At 47.4% G+C, this 23814-nt stretch overlaps 1 protein-coding gene across 4 annotated transcripts in view; it reads left to right on the top strand.

The window, feature by feature from the left end:
- Positions 1–23814, top strand: part of PSKH1 (protein serine kinase H1) — a 72143-nt gene that overhangs the window by 38573 nt on the left and 9756 nt on the right. Inside the window, exon 3 of one of the 4 annotated variants that reach the window (XM_043494769.1) lies at positions 4668–4831. The exons of the other annotated variants lie outside the window; for them this stretch is intronic. Coding sequence (XP_043350704.1) covers positions 4668–4796 — 129 coding nt within the window. The 3' untranslated portion in view covers positions 4797–4831. The remainder of the gene's footprint in view (positions 1–4667; positions 4832–23814) is intronic. 4 annotated transcript variants of the gene reach the window in all.

Genomic DNA, 23814 nt, shown 5'->3' with positions numbered 1-23814 from the left:
GAGCCACTGGGAATCACCCCAAACCCGCAACACTATGCGGTCCCACCAGTCTGTGCTTGTTTCCCGGGCCCAGGATCGGCATTCCACGGCATGAGCCTGCCCCAGTAACACCATGATCTCCAAATTGCCAGGGACCGCGGTTTTAGAGAAATCTGTGTTCATGACCTCATCACCGCGTTGTCGTCGCTTCCTTGCCTGGTTTTTCAGGTGCTGGTTCTGCATGATAATGCATGAGGTGTTTACAATGGTCATAACTACTGCAGTGAGCTGAACAGGCTCCATGCTTGCCGTGCTTTGGCATCTGCTCAGGCAATCCAAGGAAAAGGGTGTGAAATGACTGTCTGCAGTTGCTTTCACGGAGGGAGGGAGGGTTGACTGATGACATTTACCCATAACCACCCATGACAAATTTTAGGCCCCATCAGGCATTGAGAGCTCAGCCCAGAATTCCAGTGGGCAGCAGGGACTGCAGGAACTGTGGGATAGCTACCCACAGTGCACCGCTCGGAATGTCGACACTTGCCATGGTACTGTGGACGCACACCGCCGAATTAATGTTCTTAGTGTGGACGCAAGCACTCGACTTTATACAATCTGTTCCCAAAAATCGACTTCTGTAAAATCGGAGTATTTTCGTAGTGTAGACAAAGATGTTTGCCTTCCCGCAGCACTGCAGTATGTTACATTCAGGAACACAATCTCAAGTGAGCCACAATAATATAAAAGTCCAGAACACAGCATTGGTTACAAAATAGTTTTGCTGTATGTGTGACCAGAGCACTGCCATATCGATACTGGATACTCTGAGGACTGAAAGTGTTGCGTTTCTCCATGTAACAGGTACCACTTGAGTTGGCCAGGCAAGTTTCTTCACCTTGCCAGTATCCATGGTCAGTCCCCTGAATCATCTACTGCCCCATAACACTCTGAAATAGAGTTGTTAATGGACTACATTTGTTTGTGGTGGCTGCAGTGAGTTTAACAGATGTCCATATTTATTTATTTGTATTACAGTAGTGCCTAACAGATCCAAGCTTATGTGTGGAAGTTATTTTTTCTTACTAAGCCCCACAGAGAGCAAGGCAAGTTACAGAAGGCTGGCCAGTGCCTTAATAAAAGGGGTAGGGGAGAGAAGCAGTGTTTGGCCAGTAGTCACCTCATTGGCGGCTTGTTCTTCCATGTCTCAGCTGCTCTTGTGCTCATTCCTCCCTGGCCAGCTGCTGAGGGGAGAGTGAGGAAGTGGAAGGGCATGGCAGCCAGCATGGGGATGGTAGTGGAGGATTTCTTGCATGCTTTCCTGCTATCTTGGAACTAATGCAGGAGCATGGCTTTGTAATGTATCGGGAGAAGAGCTGACTCAACCCAGCCCCATAGAGCACAAGGTCTTGGGGTGCAATGGAAGCAGCTTTTTATTACAGGAGGTGGAGAAGGTGACTAGAGGCGCAGCTATTCTGGATTTGATTCTGACAACTAGTTGAGAATTTGAAGATGGAAGGAAGCTTGGGTGAAGGTGATCATAAAATGATAGTATTTGTGATTCTGAGGAATGGTAGGAGGGAAAACAGCAGAATAATGTCAGTGGACTTCAAACGGGCAGACTGTAGAAAACTCAGAGAATTGGGAGGTGAGGTCCCATGAGAAGCAAGTCTAAGGGAAAAAGAGTTCAGAAGAGTTGGCAGGGAGTCAAGAGAACAGCAACTTATGAGGAAAGGTTGAAAAACTGGACATGTTTAGTCTTGAGAAAAGACGACTGGGGGGGATCTGATAAGTCTTCAAATACGTTAAGGGCTGTTAGAAAGAGGACAGTAATCAATTGTTTTCCATGTCTCCTTGAGCATAAGCAAACTAGTTCCTTTCCATTTGTTGACAGCAAAGACTGAGGTATTATCCATTCTCTCCCAGATGTTCTTACACTGAAGAGTTGGGCATGACATTTTTCACAGCCTTGAGTGATGTAGCTAGGTCGAGCTAAGTTTTGGGTGTAAACCAGGCCTAATTCCTTTCTATTAGAATTAAGTCTAAAATGGCTGTGCTGTTGGTTACTTCCTCCATCTTCAGAAGCAAGAAATTGTCCCCGATATAGTCCAAGAATTTATGGACATTTTGTGTTTTGCTGTATTAGTTTTCCGACAGATATATAGGGAGTTAGTCTTCCATTACTGCCAGTCTTGTGTTTTGGAAATGTCTCATCCATCCTTACAATGACATCGCCTGTGTTCCTCCCCACCCTTTTATCTTCACCCAGAGACGTTTTCATCTGCTCTCTCACCTTTTGTTGGACCTTTGAACAATTGTATGTGTTGTTGATGTATAATAGAACAACTCTTCCCATTTTCCCCTGCCTGTCTTTCCTGAATAAGCTATACCAATATTGCAATAGCGAAATGTGTTCCATCAAGTCTGTGATGCTAATTAAGTCACAGTTTAGGTCATATACTGATCCTCCCAGTTCTTCCTGTTTATTCCCCATACTTCTTGCATTTGTGTGTAGACGTCTAAGATGTTGAGCAAGTTCCCCCACTGATTTCCCTCTTGTTCCTATGACCCTCTTGCAATCCCGCCCCTCCCCCCCAAAATAAAAACCTAAAATTCATGTGGCCCTCTGTTAAATTTTTCTTGCTTGTCATGTTGATGTCACCCCTCTCATTGAAGCACTCCAGTGATACCCCCTTCTCTCTACCATCAGACTTAAGCTACTTGCCTTCGCTTTCAAGTAGGGTGACCATATTTCCCAAAGGGAAAACAGAACACCACGTGAGGCTAGCCTGAGCTGTTCATCTGAGCCCCCCCACTCTGCGTAGGTCTGGCCAGCCCACCCCTCCCCAACCCCAGTGCGGGGCTGGCCTAAGCTGCTCCCCCAAGCTCTGCCTCCCTCTCCCTGGGTGGGGCTGGTGTCATTGCTTGCCCAAGCCCTGTCTGCCCCCCATGCGAGGCTGGGGCTGGGGCTGGCATCAATACTCACTGAAGCCCTGCCTGCCCTCCTGCATGGGGCTGGCATCCCTCCTGCGTGGGGCTGGCATTGCACTTGTCCCCCCATTCCTCCGCACCCCATTTTTTCACAAAAGTGGGCATTTGTCCTGTTTGCTTTTGTGAACTGATCAAGTTGGCCAGAGCAAATGGAACAAATGCCCACTTTTGCTCCCCTCCCCCCAAAAAAAGTCAGGATAGCCAGGACAGGGCTTAAAAAAAGGGACTGGCCCGGCCAAAATGGGACATATGGTCACCCTACTTTTAAGGCCCTTCACAAACTATTCTCTCTCGTTCACTACCAAAATTTTGACTCCCCCTTCCAGTCAATCCATCATGCCGCAGCCAGCCTCTATTGCCCACTTGTTAAATTTTCAAACAAGCACCTTCATACTTTCTCTCATGCTGCCTCTCGCACTTGGGAGGAGCTCCTTGTTAACATCTTCAAAGCTACCTCATTACCCTCCTTCCAACTGTCCTTTGCTGTGATACTTTCAAAAAAACTTGACAACAGTTTAGACCCCCAGTGTACTGAGAATACTGCTTATCATGCTTACCAATACTGTCCCATTGTTCCTTTGTACTCATCAATCTGTATTGTATCCTCTGTGCCTTGTCTTATATTTAGATTATAAATTCTTTGGGGGCAGGAAAAATCTTTTTTTTCTGATTGCACAGCATCTAGTCCAACGGGGTCTTGGTTCATTACTAGGGCTCCTAGGTCCTATAATATAAATAATTATACAGGCTAGATGTGCAACCCTCGACAGATGCTGGCTTTGGCAATAGGGCACCAAATGCATATTTCAGTTGTCAGATTGGCTGCTGCTGTCCCTTTCTGGGCACAGTCTTTGTAAATCCCATTGTAAAGGACTCCATTATGAAGAAGAACTGCAAATGTATGCAAACTTACTTGAACATTTCTCTTTTTAATAGGAGGAATTTTCACAGATTGGGTCTCGCTCAGAACACATTAAGCTTTTGCTCTGTGTCTTAGTAACTGTCTTATCTAGTGACAGGATAGATGCATTTTAGTAACCTACTGCACTAGGGAATGTGAAGAAATCCTTGCTAATAGCTTCCAAGCTAAAGAAAGGAGCTAGTTGGGAGCAAGCTGTTGGAGTTAGCTCAAATTATCTGGGACTAGGGGAGTGCCCCTCTTCCCTGCCAGTGACTGACATGTCTGCTTCTGCCTCTTGAGTTGTGGAAGGGCTCAACACCCATTCTATGGGATCTGTGGACCTTTTGCTAGAATAAGGGAGATTTTTTTTTTTCTTCTTCCAAGCAGGAGTAAATTTTCTTTCACCCCTTGAAAATTCAGAATGCTGTTCTAACTCAACAGGGTGAAGACAGCAAGCACAGAGCAGCATCAGGACCAGGGTAGCCAAAAACCTTTGAAGTCACCTTTGCACATCACCCCATGCTTCTAATGATCATATGGGCCTCTAGCCCACTGTTTCAGCCTTTAGAAAGGGATTGTTCTATGGAAAGAGATTGTTCTATGTGAGCTGCATTAGCCAGTGCAGGGACTTTACAGTAGAGATTGCAGTTAAGGCCTAAAGGTGTGCAGAAATGCATACGTGGTTCTAAAAATCCTAGACAAACTTTTTGTGAGAGAAAAATGTTTTTAAATACATGTGAGTTGCTCCTCCTGGAAAAGGCTAAATCAGTTTACAGAGGAATGTGCTTTTACATTTCAGATGATCATGAAAACGTGTAGTGGTTTTAATAAAGCAGTGAGAACCTCAGTGAAGCAGCGAGCGGACCAAGGGCTCTCCTCTAAAGAGGCACAGTGCTCTTTGGAGAGCTGGAACATTCAACAGGACTAAAATAGGCCTCTCACAGCCTTGTGCAGAATGCTGAGGTCAGCCTGACAAACATACTGTGCTCTGCTGCTCTTGAAACTTCTTCTAGCTTCTACTTTTTCTTTCCTTTTAATGCACTACCTCAGTGACAGTGAGTGCAGATGAATTCAGGATTTTCTGCGCACGCCTGCTCGCTGAAGTGAGTGGCCAGTTGTCTCCTACTGGAGGAACTGGTATCTGGGACTCCCAAAGGCATATCATCCGCTCAATTACAAACTCAGAAAATCATGTAGCCACTTGCCAGGTGCACACTGTGACCTGGGGCCTACTTTGCTGTGGAATATTGTGTATGTAAATAAATAATGCTCTCCTATGTCAGTAAAAGGGTATCTGTGCAGACTTAAAACCAACGCCTGCATTTGAAAAATCAATTCCCCTTCACTCACTGCTGCTGCTCAAGTTCAAGAGGCTTTTCTCTGAAAGAAGTGATGCATCACAAGCATCTGTTTTGGAATGTCCTCTCTATCCCCTTCACTTACTTCAGTAGGTGCTTATGCTGTGTCCAGTTCTCGCAAGGTGAACTCAGAATCCTGAAGTTGGTAGTCAGCAGGGTAAGTGAAATAGGAATTGAACTTCATACATTTTGTTGTAAATGGATCCTTCCTTTCTTTTAATACACAGACTCTTAAATATGGTTTAGATTGTTTCGGTTCCCAGTTAAATGTGAAGGGCCAAACTCAATGGTGTCGAGCCTCTTATCAGGACTGAAGTCAGTAGGCTGTCACTCGTTTTTTGGCCTGCAGTGTCTGTGGGTCAGAAGAGTGTGCTCATCTCTAGGTATCTTCTGAGATGGGTGTTGCATCTTAACAGCAATGATGCTGGACCATTTCATGCCATTCTGAAGACTATTCTTAGATTGTCGGCACATACTGGTATATTTCTTCCACTGTATTCAGCAGAGAAACAGTAGCCCAGGAATGAAGGTAATGTGATTTTGAGCAGCCATTATTAGAACAAAAGAGAAGTGGGAAAATTGAGGGTAAAAATACCAGAAAAATGTATTTGTATGCAGCATCCTTCTTCTTGACCCTCCTCCCCCCCTCCACAAATATTAATACAGCTTTCCATAGAGGTAACAACCACAGGTGCAAACTAGGGTGGCCATAAAGGAGATTGGGGACCAACAGCTGGGCATTTTGTTTGCTTTTTGAGAATGATGGAGCTTGAGGGAAGCTGGATGCTTATGGTACAGGACATAATTCTTTAATGGTTGGGGAGGGCAGGAGTCATAACCGAGGGAGAAGAGATGGGCATTGACATAATGCTATAATGCACAGAATTACATTTTCATTTCTGACAGGTTTCAGAGTAGCAGCCGTGTTAGTCTGTATTTGCAAAAAGAAAAGGAGTACTTGTGGCACCTTAGAGACTCAGGGCCATATAAAATCCTGTTAATGGCTGAGTAATACTGGTGAATTAGAGATCAAGGGACACTGTCAAGGTAAAAACAAACCCCAAACACATTAACCTCTGCCCTCCCTTGTGTTACATCCTAAATTATTAACAGAAAGGCTTTAAACGATCAACTTTTGGTTCTGTTTTGACTCCTTTGCATTTCACTAAGCTGTTTCCCTTTTGTTTCTGGCTGGCTTACTTTCTGGTTCTCTTGCCCTGGCTCAATTCTGTTGTGTTTGAGTTTCCAGTACTGCAGCAGAGCTAGATTATCACTAATTCACATGTAGCAGTTTGCCTTGCCAGCATGTTTAGGGTCTGTCTTCATTGCAGGGTTAAAGTGGCTCTTACGTGGGTTGTCCTAACACAGCTCCACGCATGCATAAGGTGGTGTTTCAGGCTAGCTTGCCTGCTTGGGGTCAGAGGCTAAAATCAGAGTGCTGCTTTTGCTCAGGCTTGCAACTTGCCCACTTTGCAGTGAGGATGCAGGGTAAACTACTTGATTGCTGATAGCTCTCCAGTATCTTACCATGCTTCCCCGCATGTGCCAAGGAGGACAGGCAAGTTCCCTTACAGGTCACTGGGAAAGAATTATAGAGCGGCTCAGCTTACAATAGCTCTCAGAACCATGGGATTTCCCTTTTCCCTCTCTGCAAGTCCTAACACACACAGGGACTGGAGCACCGGTGAGGACATAGTAACTCCAGTGTGGCTGCTTGCACCCAGAGCTGAGTGCCAATCACTCCAGCTAACTCTGTCATGAAGACATAGCTTTTGTTAGATGGAGTGCTCTGTTCGCATAGGCCTCTCTTGGTCTCCCGAGAAGGCTCTCCACCTATCTGCAACTGGGGCAGGGAGGGGCTTGCTGTCCCTGAAGATTAGTGTCTATCCAGCCTCCTGTGGCTGGGTAAAGAGGAAGTCAGTCCATTGTGACAAAGTTTCTCCTTTACCTTGTGCTTATTGGCGGATTTGCTCGCCTTGGAGCTTCACGTCAGCCCTTAGTTTGGCTGTTTTCGTGAACCCACAGTACAGGTTGACGACTCCTGTGTCTGACCAGGAGTTGGAAGGATTTGGGGGGAACCCGAGCCCACCCTCTACTCCGGGTTCCAGCCCAGGGCCCTGTGGAATGCAGCTGTCTAGAGTGCCTCCTGGAACAGCTGTGCGACAGCTACAACTCCCTGGGCTACTTCCCCATGGCCTCCTCCCAACACCTTCTTTATCCTCACCATGGGACCTTCCTCCTTGTGTCTGATAATGCTTGTACACCTCAGTCGTCCAACAGTCCACGTTCTCACTCTCAGCTCCTAGTGCCTCTTGCTCCCAGCTCCTCACACACACACCACAAACTGAAGTGAGTTCCTTTTTAAAACCCAGGTGCCCAGATTAGCTTGCCTTAATTGATTCTAGCAGCTTCTTGATTGGCTTCAGGTGTTCTAATCAGCCTGTCTTAATTGTCTCAGAAGGTTCCTGATTGTTCTGGAACCTTCCCTGTTATCTTACCCAGGGAAAAGGGACCTACTTAGTCTGGGGCTAATATATCTGCCTTCTATTACTCTCCTGTAGCCATCTGGCCTGACCCTGTCACACCATGTAGAAGGAGGAAGCTGCTGAAGAACCTGCATTCAGGGTCCCTGCCTTACCTAGAGTGAAAGGGCTGAGATGAACAGTGTTTACACAGACATGTTCCTCCCTCTTTCTGAGGAAGGTAACAAATCGCATGCAGGATCATGTTACTAGCTCCTGTGGGCATGTCCTCACCCTATGTATTCCAGCTTGGCTCTAGAGCAGAGGCACGTACAGGTCCCCTCTAGTGCCCTGGTTAATAAGCCTTTATAAGAGCACACAGATTATTTTGAGGTTCTCCTATTCTAAACTGGAATTTTTTGGGGTATTTAATCAGAGGAGGGAAATGAGAATCCCTCCCCAGGGAGCAGGGCCATGCCAGCTGCAGAAAGGGGGATGTGGTGATCCAGGACAGTGGTACAAGCATTGAAAGCTAGTTTTTGTGTCTTATATTGCTGCACATGAGGCAGTAGTGTACTTTGTAGTTTCTTAGCTGTGGAATTTTCCCCAGAATCCTTCCCATTTGGAGCAGAACTGGGCTCTAGAAACCAAGCTTTTCTTTAAAGCAATGGTTCCCAAACTTATTTGATTGGGCCCCCCTTCTTTGTGTCTGTAGTTGTTTACATCTATTCCACCCCTTCCCCCAAGTACATATACCGCCACCCAGCTCTGAAGACAGAGCGGAGATCAGTGTCTTCTGGCTGGGTGCCCAGCTCTGAAGGCAGTGCTGTGCCAACAGTATACTCCTGAGGGCATTCTGCAGTAAAAAATTAAAAATCGTGCACACAGTACTTTAAAATTCTGCAAAATTCTGCCAATTTTATTTGTCAAATAAATGTGGAGGCTTCAGTATGGCCTTGGGGAGCACAGGCCACTGCCTGCACAGAGATGGCTGTGCATTTTCCTCCACGCCCCGGGACACGGACTTAGCAGTGAGGCTGCACCCAATCTGGCACAGCATAATGACCAGGCCTACCCCAGAAACACTCAGGGCCCTGCCTCTCTGTGTCAGGTGTATCAGGTGTGGGCAGGCAGGCTTAACAGGGCAGGATCCAAGCGTGGAGGAGCTTAGTGGGAGGGAGAGGGGATCCAGGTATGGGTTGAGAGTTCTGTGTGGGGCAATCTGGGTGCAGGTGGCTCATTTGGGGATCTGGGTGCAGGGGGATCTGGATGCACAGGGGCTTGTTGGGGCGTTCTGGATGCAATGATAATGGGACTCTGCAGGGGGTCTAGGTGAATGTGGTTGGGGCTCAGGGGGGAGGGTCTGGGTGTGTGGGGGCATAGAGCTTGGCAGGGGGATCTAGGTGTGGTGGTCCAGATGCTGGGGGAGTTGGGCTCAGTGGGGTGGGGATCCAGGTGCAGCTGGTTGAAACTTGATGTGGGTGGGGATCCTGGTTCAGGGGGAGTGGGGCTCATTGGGAGGGTTCTGAGTGCAGGAGTGGAGGGGAGGCTTGGTGGGAAAGTCTCAGTATGAGGGGGTATGGATGCCTGGGGGTTGGGAGGATGGGGGAGCAGCTCCCTGTACAGGGATCCTTCCCCCAGAAGCTGAGGAGCAATGGGCGCAGGAACTGTGTGTGTGTGTGGCGGGGGTGTTTGCAGAGCTTCCTGCAGCAGTGGGAGAAATCTGTGGGTGGGTCTGACCTGGCCCCGGATGCCATGTGGGGGAAGAGGAAGTCCTGTCCTCCCCAGCCCAGCTGGGACTAGCAGCTGAGCCCAGCACAGGGTAGAAGCCAGCAGCTGGGTTTTCCCCAATCCCGCCCCCTGCCCCACAGTGATTTACCTCTCTGCTGGCTGCCCTGGGCACCCGAAACATATTGGTGGGGGGAGGGTCTCAAGACCGCTCTTATGGCTTCCCTTTGCTTCCCTGACAGTCATTTTTCTGCAGGGAAGCAAAGAAATATGCGGGGGACATAAATTCTGTGCAGTGTTGCAGAATTCCCCCAGGAGTAGCAGTAGCACAGAGGTAAGGGTGGCGATGTGAAAAGTGATATTTGTCAATATCAGTTTTCACAGCAGAGTTAGCACGTCATTGCCACCCTTACTTATGTACTGCTTCTGCCATCCCAGGGCTGACAGCCAAAGCCTACTGCTTCCAGGTGAATGATTTGGGCGGGGGTGGGGAGGAGAGCCTGAGCCCGAGTGGTGGTGCTCTGGTTGTCCCCTTTATCCCCACCTCCTGTGTGTGCACAACCCTTCAGCATGAGCCCAAACCACCTGGCACTGACAGCCAGACCTCTTTTAAAAAAAAAAGTGGGCAGCTCGTGGCTCCCTTGGGAGGCCTGCTCCATAGTTTGAGAGCTGTTGATTTAAAGCAACTCCATAGGCATAGCTATTGTACCCATAACTTCATTTCCTAGCCCTTGTAGTTGTGAAGATGCACTCAGTTCATATGTTTAAGGTTAACCCATGCAGTAATCTGAGTCTGTAGCAAGCTGGAAACAATAACCCTGCTCTATGACTTGTACCTGTTCATGGCAGTGGGGTGGTATTTAACTCAGGAGCTACTGAGATAAAATGTCAGCATTAACTGTTTCATTGCTGGTGATGCTAGCAGAAGTGTCAAGCTGATATTATCACTGAAGCCAGTGGACATTAGCTGATACTGGGGCGAGGTGCAGTGGGGGGTATCAGTTATCAACAAGGGGTGGTGGGATGTGGTGGCAATTGAGTTATTCAGCTCTCCTTGCCCCAAATCTAAATTCCTCTGTCTTTACCCAAAAGAAGGAAGTTAAGAGGAGTTGCATTCCCTCCCTTCGACCAAAAGCCTGATCTTCCCCTTGCATTCAGAAAACCCAGACTATCTCCTAGCATGCAATGGGTGACCTCAGTCTGCTGCTGTCCCATGCTGTGGGACAATACAGGGAGCAGAAGGCCCTGTTGAATCTTAACAAAACAATTCTGTCCGTGAATTTCGTTTGTTTTGTTTTCTTAATATGACTGAACCCGTATCTGAGCAAGACAGAGACTCATAGATTTTTAAGGCCAAAGTGATCATTCTGATCATCTCTGAACACCTGCATAACACAGGTTAGAAAATTTTACCCAGTGACTCCTGTCTCCAGCTCATAAAAATCTTTCTGCCTGTCCTGACATTGCAGTACCAACAAATGGAGTAACTCTCTCAGGGCCAGGATATCAAGTCTTTGCAAACAATGTTAGATATTGCTTTGACTCTTAGTGTTCATTTCATGGATCATTCTGGACAGTGGTGCTCCAGAAATGGAGGTAGCGCATGCAATGGCTCTTTCAAAGTCCCCATCTCCTCAAAGAAGCAAGCTTCATCACTACTGCCAATTTAGAAATGTCACTCTAAGCACAGGATTGGCTTCAGGCCTGCACCTCCTCAAACATCCCACCTGTCTCTGCTGGGCTACCGTTGACTATGGTAAACCATGCCCTAAATGCCGATTCAGGGAGGGAGTGTTGTAAACCTTGGTAGGATCATAACTCCAAAAATAGGAGGCTCCTCAACCCCAAACCAACCAACCAAATCTGGGAGTATTCCATCTGCACTAAGTATGTGCTAGCCTCACAGAAATCCCTGTTACACCAGCCTCACTGAGCATGTTCTCAGGCCCAAAGCTGGTACACCAGATGGGGGAAATGCCACAGCAGGTGCTGCTGGCTCTTTTTAAACCCTGCCTCCCTGCATGGGCTAAACTATGAGGAGGTACAGCTCTTCCTGCTCTGCTAAAAGTAGAGTGAGCTCCTGCCCCTGGCTTGGTGGTAGTGCTCCCCCACAGCTCCCCCCTCTTCGGCTGATCCTGGGGGACCTAACCTTTCTGTCTGTCTCTTGTGACCCACTGGGGAAGGAGTTCTGGGCACCAAGCACAGACTGAGAGTTCCAGTCTCAGCTCTTCACTGACTGGTGCTAACGGTTGTGTGCACTTCATAGCCTTTATAGGTGAGCAGAGCTTCATGACCCTGCCTTGGGAGGCAGGCATGTCGCACTCTGTCCATTGTACAGGTGGGGTAACTGAGGGATTGCACAAGGTCACTTCTAGCAGTTCTGGGAATAGAAGCCGAGGCTGGATTCTGAGCATCTGAGAGGCTCAGATGATGAGGTGGGGATGGGAGAATCCGCCTTTGTGCTTTCCAGAACCTGAGCTGCTCTTGGGGCCAGTGTGGCTCCCCCCAGAGTAAGTTAGCAGCCCCAGGGGCTGCTCTGACTTATGGCAGCTTTACATAACTGTGGGCTTCTGCAGTCCAGTTCTCTGGGCACTTTCCATCTCAATTCTGCCGTGCCCCTGCACTCGGAGCTATGATAGAGGCAGAATAGTGCTGCCTACCTCAGCAGTGCTGTTGCACTGGGGGAGTTCCTATCAAGGCAGTTCTGCACCTGTATTGTCAAAAAGGGATCAAATGGGGAGTTAGAATCTGCCCCAGGTCTCTAATATAGTGGATTCAAGTCTAATTAATTTTGCTGTGCTGCCTTGCAAAATGAATGTGCCAAAGCTGTATGCTTGGCTGTGTTATCTGTAAACACTAGCTAGACCACAGTCCCTGCCAGAGCCAGAAACAGACCCCAAGGTTCCTGATTCCCAGTTTTCTGGTGTCTGACAAATCTTCTGTGGCACATCTCCTTCTAGTGGCTTGTCCACTAAGAGGATAGCATCCTACTATTGATACCAGTTATTCCTTTAGTTCAAGGTGCACAGGTCTGTGTTGTGGATCTGAAAATCAGCTGGTGATCCATGCAAGGGTCAGCATGGTTCTACATCAGGGGTGGGCAAACGTTTTGGCCTGAGGGCCACATCTGGGTATGGAAATTGTATGGCAGGCCATGAATGCTCTGAAATTGGGGGTTGGGGTGCAGGAGGGGGTGCGGGCTCTGCAGTGGGACCAGAAATGAGTTCAGCGTGCGGGAGGGGGTTCCAGCCTGGGGCTGGGGGTTTGGGGTGTATGTGGGGGTGGTGAGGGCTTTGGCTGGGGATGCAGGCTCTGGGATGGGGCTGGGGTTTGGGGGTGCAGGAGGGTGCTCTGGGCAGGCATTGAGGGACTCAGAGGGCAGTAGGGGGATCAAGGGGGTTGGGGTGCCAGATGGGGAGTGAGGACTCCAGCTGGGGTGCGGGCTCTGGGGTATGGCCAGGGATGAGGGACTTGACGTGAAGGAGGGAGCCCTGGGCTGGGGTGTGAAGCTGAGGGGTTAGGAGTATGTGAGAGGGCTCCGGGTTGATGCATGGGGTTGGAGCATGAGGGGGTGTGAGGGCTCTGGCTGGGGGTGCGGGCTCTGGGGTGGGGCTGGGGATGAGGGGTTGGGGGTGCAGGAGGGTGCTCCGGGCTTGGACTGAGGGGTTCGGTGAGTGGGAAGGGGATCAGGGCTGGGGCAGGGGTTGGGGTGCGGAAGGGGGTCAGGGGTGCAGGCTCCGGGCAGTGCTTACCTCAAGCAGCTCCCGGAAGCAGTGGCATGTCCCTCCTCTGGCTCCTACACGGAGGCGCAGCCAGGCAGCTCTGCATGCTGCCCCATCTGCAGGCGCCACCCTTCCAGCTCTCATTGGCCGTGGTTCCCGGTAAATGGGAGCTGCAGGGCCAGCATGCAGACCCCCCCCCCCCAGCTGCCCCTATGCACAGGAGCCAGAGCGGGGACATGCCACTGCTTCTGGGAGCTGCGTAGAGCTATGATATGTGCGGAGTGGGGCAAGCCCCGGACCCTGGTCCCCAGCAGGAGCTCGAGGGCTGGATTAAAATGTCTGAAGGGCTGGATGTGGCCCCCCTTGCTGTAGTTTGCTCACCCCTGTTCTACATGGTAGAACATCTGTTCTTGGTTCGCTTTTTAAAAAATCTAGGAAATTACCTATAAAAACTATATCAAAAAGAACATTAAGGTTGCAAATTCAGGCACTCGGAAGCTAAGAAATGCCAGAATTAAGGTTGCCCATGTGACCTTAACTCTGCCCCCTTGTGCATATGCCAGAGGTGGCCAAACTGTGGCTCTTCAGTCACATACGGCTCTTTTACCATTCAAGTGCAGCTTGCAGAGCCCCGCCCCCACATTCTCTATCTACCAGTCTGAGGGTGGGGGAGCTTGGGACCTCTGCCTTGCAGTGGGGTGGTGAGGCTAGGGGCTTCTGCCCAGTGAGGGGGAGGGTCTCGGGGCTCCAGCCCCACGGGGTGCACCTGCCGAGACTCGGGGCTTCAGCCAGAGCAGGGCTGGATCCCCAGCAGATACCTCCCACAGGGCTGAAGTCCCAAGCCCCGGCAGGCGTGCCCCAGCTCTCGAACTTGTGAAGGCACTTCCCCCACAGCTCCCATTGGCCGTAGTTCCCAGCCAATGGCTACTGCAGTGGAATCAAGCAAGTTTAGACTTGTGAAATGGGTGGGGAGGGGGAAATCAAGATTAAGATGCTGACCATGGAAGAAGCACACTAAGAAGAAGTTATAATAGGCCCTTCTACAGAACCTTTCAACTCAGAATTTCAGATGGTAACTGAGCAGAACCCCTCTTTTTTTGTTTCATTTTACAAATGGGGAAACCAGCGTCCACAGCAAGTCCATTACAGTGTGTGGAACAGAACGCCAGGGTCCTGACCTAGTGCAGACAGCTGTAACTACTAGTCTAGGGCACACTGTCACTAGGGAGGGGGGATTGCTTACCCTAAAGTAGCTGCTGAGAGAGATGCACAATGTTAGAGACTGGTTTGACCTGATTCTGCAAAACTTGCACTGAGTAACATTTACTCATGTGAGTAGTCCCGTTGACTGGTGAGGGGCGGAGGGAAGATCCCTGCTGTGTGCACTCGGGCACTCAAAGCATGAGTGTTTCTACACTCGCCAAGGTTTGACCATGCAATGCATTCAGATTCAGGTAAAGTGAATGCATTAGTTTTGTCACTCTCTCTGGCACTGGTGCTACTGAGTTCTCTCTGTGCAGCTCCTCCCAGAGACTCAGGATTGCTCACAGCAGTGAATGCCTCCCTAAGACCTTACTGCCTAGCCCCATAGATAGAGGAGATCTGAGTAGCTTCTAGATAGGACTGAGTGGAATTCATTAACTTCCACAGGATTCATAGCAAGGGGAGCTGACTCACTTCTCAGACTGCGCACAGTCCATCCCTTCCTCGTTTCACCTTTGAATTAGTACCAGGCCAATGTGCAGTCCAGAGGATCAGTGCTTGCTCGATGAGCTTATTCAGTGAAGAAGGATGGGCTGGTGGTTAGGCAGTAGTGTGGGGACTCAGGAGGCCTGAGTTCAGGTCCTCGCTCTGCTGCAGCCTCCCTGTGTGACCTTGAGCTAAGCAGCTAGTTTGTCCAGGCCTCAGTTCCCAGCTGTTAGGTAGGGATAAGAGCCCTGCCCCACCTGCTTGGGGTTTTATGGGGATAACTGTACTAAAGATTGTGAGGGGCTTAGCTCTAAGGGGGGGCCATATCTGGGAAGGTATTTTCCCATTCAGTTACTGTAAATATTGTTGTCATGATCTGGGATCCCTGTTAAGTCATTGGCTGCTCCCCTTGCTTGTCTTTTTGCTAACTCTCCCCAGCTCTTTAGCAGTCTGTTTCTCAGCAGTCATCAGTTACCATCTAGTCTCTAGGGAATTAAATGTGTATTGCTGTTTCCAGGATTCCCACCCTTGAACCTTGACTGGGTATGGAGTTACTTGAGTAGGGAGGTGCTTAAACCTAGAGTCCCCATAGGGGCTAACCACAACCTGCTCACATGTTTTTAAACATTTGTCCACACTGGGTTCTAAGCAGTGGTAAAAAATACGTTCGCTGAAATGTGTGTATTAACATGTTCTAACACATCACTCCTTTCCCCAGTGCCCAGGTAGGAGAGTGCTGCGGGAGCAGTGGGGTGGTGGTCTGTCGAATCTAGAGCAGTGGTGTCTGATTCTAGCTGAGATACTCTGTGCTTGTGCAAGGAGGGTCGGCTGACTGTTTTCATTTGAAAAATCTGGGTTATAGGAGTTCATCACACCAGATGGCTGCACATACTCAGAGTGCTGTGGATTATTAAGACTGTTGTGTGTCCCTCTTTCATCCTCCCTTTCTCCCTCTTCCCTGCATCATCAAATTACTATTGAATGCTTGGGAATCTGTGCGGCGCAGAGTTTAGCACATTGCATCTTTTCATTTGGAAACATTTTGTTCCAACCTTTTTGAACTGTTCCCCTGTTCTGCTCACTCCTTTCAAGCTGCAGTGGGCTAGGTAATGAATTGGCCTGAAGCACAAGCCTTTTGTCATTGGACCCCTAGCCTTAGGCCTGGTTTGGTTCACCACATGGTGGGTTGTGTAGTTTCCATTAACCAGCTGGATGTTTGTCTAGATTACAAAACATGAGTAATACATGAGTTTAGGAAGCAGACCATTTCTGTGCTAGAGAGGTTGGTTAGGTGGTGGCAGTGCTCCAACCCCAGATTGAGTGGCATTGGCAGAGACGGGAAGGGGCCTGGAATAGTGTGGAGGGGTGGGGGTCTGTGAGTCAGGATAATGATGCATTGTCAGAGCTGAGCAGGAGTCCAGAGGGAAATAGCGGGGGTGCTGTGGGACAGGGTTGAAGTGCACTGGCAGAGCAGGGTGGCAGGACTGGGGCAGCAGGGGTGCAATGGGGCAGGGTTGAAGTGCATTGGCAAAGCAGGGTGGCAGGGCCGGAACAGCAAGGGTGCTATAGGACAGGGTTGAAGTGCACTGGCAGAGCAGGGTGGCAGGACTGGGGCAGCAGGGGTGCTATGGGGTAGGGTTGAAGTGCATTGGCAGAGCAGGGTGGCAGGGATGGAGCAGCAAAAATGAAACTCTGAAAACAATTCAAACGTGAAAAGTTATTTTCTTTTTGCTGTTTCTTTGGTGCAGTGATTTGAGGCCGAATAAAGTGACTTCGGCCCTGGCATGATTTTACAGGGTCCAGGCTCACTAGAGAGTATGGAGTAGGGAACATTTTTAATTTGTTTATTTTGCAAATGCCCCATGCATGTCATCTATAAATCAACTGCCAAACACATTTTAATTTTAAAATTAAAATGCAGTTTTCCTTTGAAAAGTAACTGTAAAATGGGCATTCATGTCCAGCAGATCTGCGGGCCCCCTCTCACAAGACGTATGTCTGCTGGATCTGTTTATTTCTCTGCAAAAATATTTACTGCTCTTTATTCATGTTAGTGAGTCAGTGTGTAGATACAGTGAGCTGGATTGTAGAATGGCTCACGCACTGATAGAATTGTTAATGTATTGAACTGTTCACATTGACTGTATACCTCTGAAATCCTCTGGAAGATAAAGGAGTGGCAGAAATGCACCTGAGAGCAGAATATGGGCATGAGCCCAGTGTAAGTCTCGGACCCCAGGCTGAATTTGCAGGGCTGTCGGTTATTTTTTTTAAAAAAAGGGGTTGGGGGCAGGGGGATCCTTGTCTCGCTTCTAATTAGAACACATTTGATCTGGACTTTCTGGGTCATGGATCCTGGTGGGGCAAATTTTAGAGTCACTTTTCAGAGCACAAACTGCAGTTTATAATTTCCCTACTCCCCTTTTTTTGTATTGTATCTTTGGCCTGGATGATGCCAAACTAAATGAAATCACATTTTCTGTGTGGTTATTTCTTTGTCCCAAGTGCCAAATCTCATCCTGAGGCAGGTTAGGATCCCAATAATGAGTGTCCAATCAGGCATTGTAAGGTGCAATTCACCTGCTTTACTAGTAGTAAAGCCGGGGGAGTATGATGGAGCGCCCCTCACTACTGTGTGAAGAGCCATGTCTGTCCCCTTTGCTATTTGAACGGGTATGGGGTAGCTGGAATTGAATGTAAAACACGAGCTTAGTGGCATCCTAAATCTGGGTGAAAAAAATGAAGGGATGGCACCATGAAGTAATCTAGGCTCCAGACGTAGCGATAGTTAAAAATGTTTTCCAAACCTGGATATAATAGAAATGTTTTAAAAAACTGTCATGGAAGTTTTCCGTTTGGTTGCTGGATGTAAAGCTTCTCCTGTAATGTTAGGAGCCCACCCACAATAATTTAGTGCTAGACTAGTGGGTGAGAGTGACATGGACTAGACACTGACCATCTTAGTTTTGCTGCTGAGCTGAACAAAGTGGTACAAAATACAGCAACCAATGGCACAAAATGCAGCAGCCAATCTTTATCGCAGCATGGTCACACCAAACACATCACACCAGTGCACTGCTCTCTGCACTGCATATAAAGTAATGTGCAAGGTCTCTGCCCTGGTATTTAAAGCCCTCCAGGGGATTGACCCTAGCTATCTGTGAGCTCCTCTCCCTCCATGACCAGGGCCTCCCACAGCAGCTCTCTTTGGTATGTTTAATTTTGTGGGAGGACTCGGGCATTGTGGTGATAAGTGGCAAATGAATACCTACATAAAGTGACCTGTGATTGTGTTAATGCAGATCAAAATTTTATTTTACACCTCTGAAAGTATGACCAGGTTTGTGCTAGCTCTGGCTTCAGCTTGGATTGAAAGAAGATTGCTGTTGAAGCCAGGGAAAAAATAAACTTGAGTGTTTTCTCTTTGAGCGACATGATTGGCACTAACTGTGAGAAATAAAGGATTGGCTTGAATTTGGGACGGTGCAAGGGCATGGTGAAGTGAAGGGGTATATCTCCTGAACGCGGCCAGGTTTGTGGTGTTCCATGAACTACAGGACACAAGATAATTACAGCTAGGGTTGTGGGAAGAGATGGACTCTGAAGACGCTCTGAATCTGAAAATGAGATACAAATCTATTCTGAACATTTTTAAAAGGGATTTAAAATCTCTTTCCTGCTCTTTTTGTTTTTACAATGGAAGGATACATTGAATAAAACCCTCCTCAGCCTCTGACCTGATTTAAAAAAGCCTTTTTGAGTTAAAGAAATGTAGACTGACATTCCACAGTGGAAGAGCAGTAAGCAAGGCCAGAGTGTGCATTAGTGTCTATTGAGGAGCTCTCTGGAGATTGAAAGCACAAGGTAATGCACCTGAGAAGTGCCCACACTGGCCTGACTTATTGCTATAATCTAAAATGGGGGAAGCTGGCGTGTGTGTGCACGTGCAAAAACATACATGATTTGCTACACACAAGAAACTTGGTCATCTTTTCACAAGAATGGACAAAAGAAGCCACGATGAGCCACAAAGACCATGTTTTGTCCATCTCTTTCTGTGGCTAGAGCAGAAAAATAGCCACCCTGCAGGCATTCACTATTACTATAGAGGCATGATCCTGCCTTTATATTAAGGTTGGGTCTGGTTTCTCACTTCTTTGTTTTGTATAAACAATATAGTGTAGCTTCCTAACATTTACAGCATATAAATATTGAATGAATAAATATTGTAAATACTGAATTTTCTGTGGATTTTCATCTAAATCTGTTAATTTGAGTTAAAATGCATTTTAAAATGAAATGTTAAGGATTTTTTCACAATCTGATCCATTTTCAGATTCTATTTCCTAACATATGGCTGGTTTGATGCCATTCATGCTTTCTGTATAAGGGCTCTGAAGTGCATGCTAATATAAATAGCAGTGAGTGGAATAGGTGAAATCTGACCTCCCAGCACTGTGCACCATCCCCTAGGCTAATGGGTATTTTGATGAGACCCTCTCCCTCTTCCTCCAACTGGGAGCCTGATTCAGCTGAACTATGGTACACTTCGGTATTTTACTTGCCATGTGAAAATGAGGCTGCCTCTCGTCATGATGGCCACTTCTTGGCTCTTTGTTTCCAGTGGGACTGAAACCACAGTTTTGTCTTCTGCAGTTAGGAAGCTGTGAGAAGATGGCCCATGGGACAGAGCTCAGCTCAGCTGGGGAGAGGTGGCCAAGGTTCCTGGGGTTGAGACATTCTGAGTTCCAGGGCCAGGGGCTCTCCAGTGTCTGTTAACGCTGTGCAGCTTGAACAGACTCCTCTGCTCTGAGAGCCAGACCTGGTCTGGCGGGCACAGGTCAGAGATCAGCACTCGACGGCTCCCCTGCCCCGGAGCACAGGCTCTGTTGTGCTGGAGTTCGGAAGAGTAGAGATGAACTTGTTGGACCCCCTTATATACAGTGAGCCTAATCTGCTGTCTCTCCTTCCATAACACAAGCATCCCTGCTCCCTCCATATCCCCACTGAGATGAGTGGAGTAGTTTGCACTTCTCTAAAATCTGCTGTGTCATGCTGTCTCCAGATTGAGGAAGACAACACTGCATTGATTATATTCAGCCCATGCTTCCAGGGTTTGCAAAGAAGAACCCAAATGGCTAGAAACATAGATACATTTTAATGGACGATTGGACTCTGGAGCACAGTTCTGTGTCAAGTGGTGGATTCTGTTGCCAGTTCCTTGGGTGCAGAATTGCAGAGTACACAGGGTCTTGCCATGCTCTAACAGAGGGTGGGCAGCAAACCGCTCTCAATGAGGAGTTGCACTTGTATGCTCTCCAAAAATAGGCACCTCAAATTATAAGAGGAAAGATTAGACCTGTTTCCACCTTAGTTCTTGGTCCTGAATCTTCAGCTGATAATAGGTGGCTTGCTCAGTTCCCAAGGATTCTGCTGTTCAGCAGGTGTTATGTGTTTGTATTTCAGGGCTTTGGCTAGCACCCACGTTCTTTACTTTTGCAGACACTCTAGCTATCCATCTGTAATTCAGTGTTATTCCTTTGTGAGCAGCTCAGACTCCCTGATTAGTAGGGCAGCTTTTCTCGCTCTTTGGACATTCTTCTGAATGGTGTTTCTTTGCACCCTACTAAGACCCTGGAGCTTATTGTGACTGGAGAATGAAGAGCTAGATGCTACGCCCTTCTTTGAAGGGGTTCAGGTTGCGTTGGTTTGTGGCTTCTCATGCTAACGTGTCTTAATGAATGGAATTCACTGGGGGGGTGATTTTGTGTTTATGGAGCAGTTTCTAACTGCTCCTCTTTCCTTGGAAGATGTGCTTTGTGAAGGTGATTCATATGTGAATGGTATAGACACCAGCCAGGCAAAGAGGCTTAATCAGCACTAGTTACAGCTGGGAGGGCTCTAAAGGAACGTCTACACTACAAAAAATAACAAAAAACAAGAAAACCAACCCAGCTGCAGCGACTCTGAGCCCAGAACAACTGGCTTGGGCTGGTGGGTCTCGCATGGCAGGGCTAAAAATTGCAGTGTAGGCTTTCCTGCTTGGGCTGGAGCCTGAGCTCTGAAACCCAGCGAGGCGGGGGGGGGGGGAGGTGTCTCAGAGGACAGGTTCCAGCCCAAGCAGGAACATCTACACTACACTATTTTGAGCCCAATAGCACAAGCCCTGCGAGCCCAAGACCAGGTTTCTACTGCAGAGGAAGTATTGGGCTGAGGTAGACTTTAACTCTTCCCTTTGTCATGCTGCGATTTAGTGATCTATTGTATGGCATTGCTACCTTGATGCACGATTCGAGATGGCATGGCTGCTGCAAGAGAGCAGCAGAGTCATTTTCTCCCTGCAGAATAGACAGGGACTTTTGGCAGGTACAGGCATTACCTTCCCACTGACTTTCAGTCTTTCAGCCTTAGCAGCAATAGTTTTCCTCTCTGAACCTGGTCTGTATCCTGTGTCTGTCTCATGAGCAAGGCCGAATGCCATGTGAAATGAGGTCCCTAGCACCTTTCCCCAGGCAGAGGGCAGTGGAACAGCTTCTCACGCTTAGGGAATTGCTGCTAACAGCCATTGGATTCTGCTGAGGTTCTTAGCCTTTCTTTGCAGAACAGTGTGAAAAGTCCTGCTGTAATTTGGGGACCAAAAGAATAGAGTGAAGCTGAGTGAAAGTGTGCAGCAAATCTGTAACTGCAGAAATAATACATTGAACTCAGTTTTGGGGGGAAGGCGGAGTAGGGTTTGGGTGGTAAGAGTAGTGTGGAGACTTCTTTGATTTTGGCTGAATTTAGCATTCATTCAGAAATGAAAGATTAATAACAATGTTCAGAGACTGGCAGAATGGTGATGAGATTGTGTTATACAAGTTTTCCCCACAGTTCTGCTCAAATAAATTTGTTAGTCTCTAAGGTGCCACAAGTCCTCCTTTTCTTCCTCAAGTCTTATGTGAAGTGTAACGACTAATGATTGATTTCCCTCACTTTATAGATTTAAGTCTGGTATGGTTGTTGAAGACCTAGCACAATGGATTTATTTGCAATGAACTATAGTGGCTTTCTTAAGATGGGAGCAATATTTTCAGAGGCTATAAACTTTGTTGGTTGTAAGCCTACATTTAAGAGAGAGGATGAAGATCCTGTTGTTGTCAGTGATATCTGCAACAGGCAGTGCTGATTAAGGTCAAAAGACTTTACATGAATTTGAACAACTTCTCTTGGTATTTTGAGTCCATCTGATATAAGGAAATTTCTCTCATCAGGAAGACCATATTCTTTGGCTCACAATATAAATGATCTTTATAGCAATCAGTCAGTCAATACCAGGGATGGTAGAACTAGGAGGAGTGCTGGCTTGAAGTGGTTTCCATTGTACACAGGGTTTACAGTTTTGTTAATAGCTTTTAGCACCCTCACTATACAAATTGTTCCACTGTCACTGGTCAAGATGGTTTCTTGAATGACCGTAGTTCTTTTGGTTTTTGTTTTTGTTTTTTAAATATAGTGCTTTCCAGCCATTGATCATGAGCAATCACAGCTTCAACCTCTTGTTTCAGAGATTTTGTCAGTTGGCGAAAATTTCTTCCTGACCCCAAATATGGTGATCAGTTGTATCCTGAGCATGTAGGTGAAACCCTGCAGCCAGACACCAGGGAAAGAATTCTGCGTAGTAACTCAGAGCCCTCCCCGTCTCTGACCATTGGAGATGCTTGCTAAAAACAGCTGCTGATGGGCCATATGACATTCTAGGCACTCTCCCCAACGTCACACAAGAAGTCTGACAGAGCAGGGAATTGAATCTTCCAGGCTAGCCCCCTGCTGTATCATCCTTTGCCCTCTGGTGATCCCTTCTGGCCTTAACCTCTCTATAAATATCTGTTAGTTTCTCTTATTAGCTAATACTTAGGTTAGCCATAATCTGAAGGCTTTGCATCTCTAATGCGAGGGAGAGAGAGCAGGCCTATGGAGTTTCAGGACATTTAAAAAACTTTTTCTGGCCATTTTGCACAATAAAGAGCATTCTGTTGGACTGTGAATGGTATGTGGACTCCACGTTTTAAAATAGCTGGGGTCTTCTTTCCTGCATAAGGAAAGAGAGAGAAGCAGAAGACAGATATATTGGTCATCTAGCACACTTTACGTTTACTTTTATTGTTTAATATATGTATTGACACCAAATAGTTATGTCTGTGCATTGGCCTAGTTGTGATGACTGTGTCTAGCTCATTTCATTACTCATATGCTAGGGATCTGGCCAGGTGTTTCTTGAATGCTGCTGTGTATTTATTCATCACATAGTGTTTACAATACTACAGTGATGAAAATGACAAAAAACCATGGGGTGGGGGAGAGAGAGAGAGAGAGAGAGACAGACACACACACACACACACACGATTTCATAGATCTGCCATCGCATTGATGGAATCCGCAGATCTCAGTTTTATCCCATATCATGCGCCAGCTACGCTGCCTCCTTCACCTTATTTCTGCTATGACTTCTGCTCAGATTTTTTCCTACCTCCTCCACCATCTGTCCCCGTAACCTTCCAGCACACAAGGAATTTTCAAAATTGTCTGTTTTGTGCTACCATATTTTGTCACGCACAAAAAAATACACAGCGTAAAGCACTACAAACAAGAGTAGCTGCATGTGTTTGTGCTGCTGTAAACTTGCATGGCAGCACTTTCATGTCTTCCTGGGAAGGGAGGGGTATTGAATTTTTACTGGGTTACACACTTTTTTCTTTCAAATTGCAATGTTTTGTGGATGTTTTTTTCCCCCCTAAGTTACTGATATTAGTTACAAAAATTCCTTGTATTTACAACGTCAGCTGTTGACTTGAGAACACAGTCTTTGGAACGTGTATGTGATTTGTCGGCTAATTGGAGTTAACCAGTGACCTATTTTATCATTTAGACATAGTCAACCCAGGTCATGTATTCAGATCACAGACAGCCTGGAGCCTTCTCTGTCTTATGCATGCAGGGGAGTAAGACTA

Source organism: Dermochelys coriacea, chromosome 12, assembly GCF_009764565.3.
Source record: "Dermochelys coriacea isolate rDerCor1 chromosome 12, rDerCor1.pri.v4, whole genome shotgun sequence".
In the NCBI taxonomy this organism is placed as follows: Eukaryota; Metazoa; Chordata; order Testudines; family Dermochelyidae; genus Dermochelys; species Dermochelys coriacea.
Note: the sequence above shows the minus strand (reverse complement) of the source record. Positions and strands in the feature narration are given on the sequence as shown.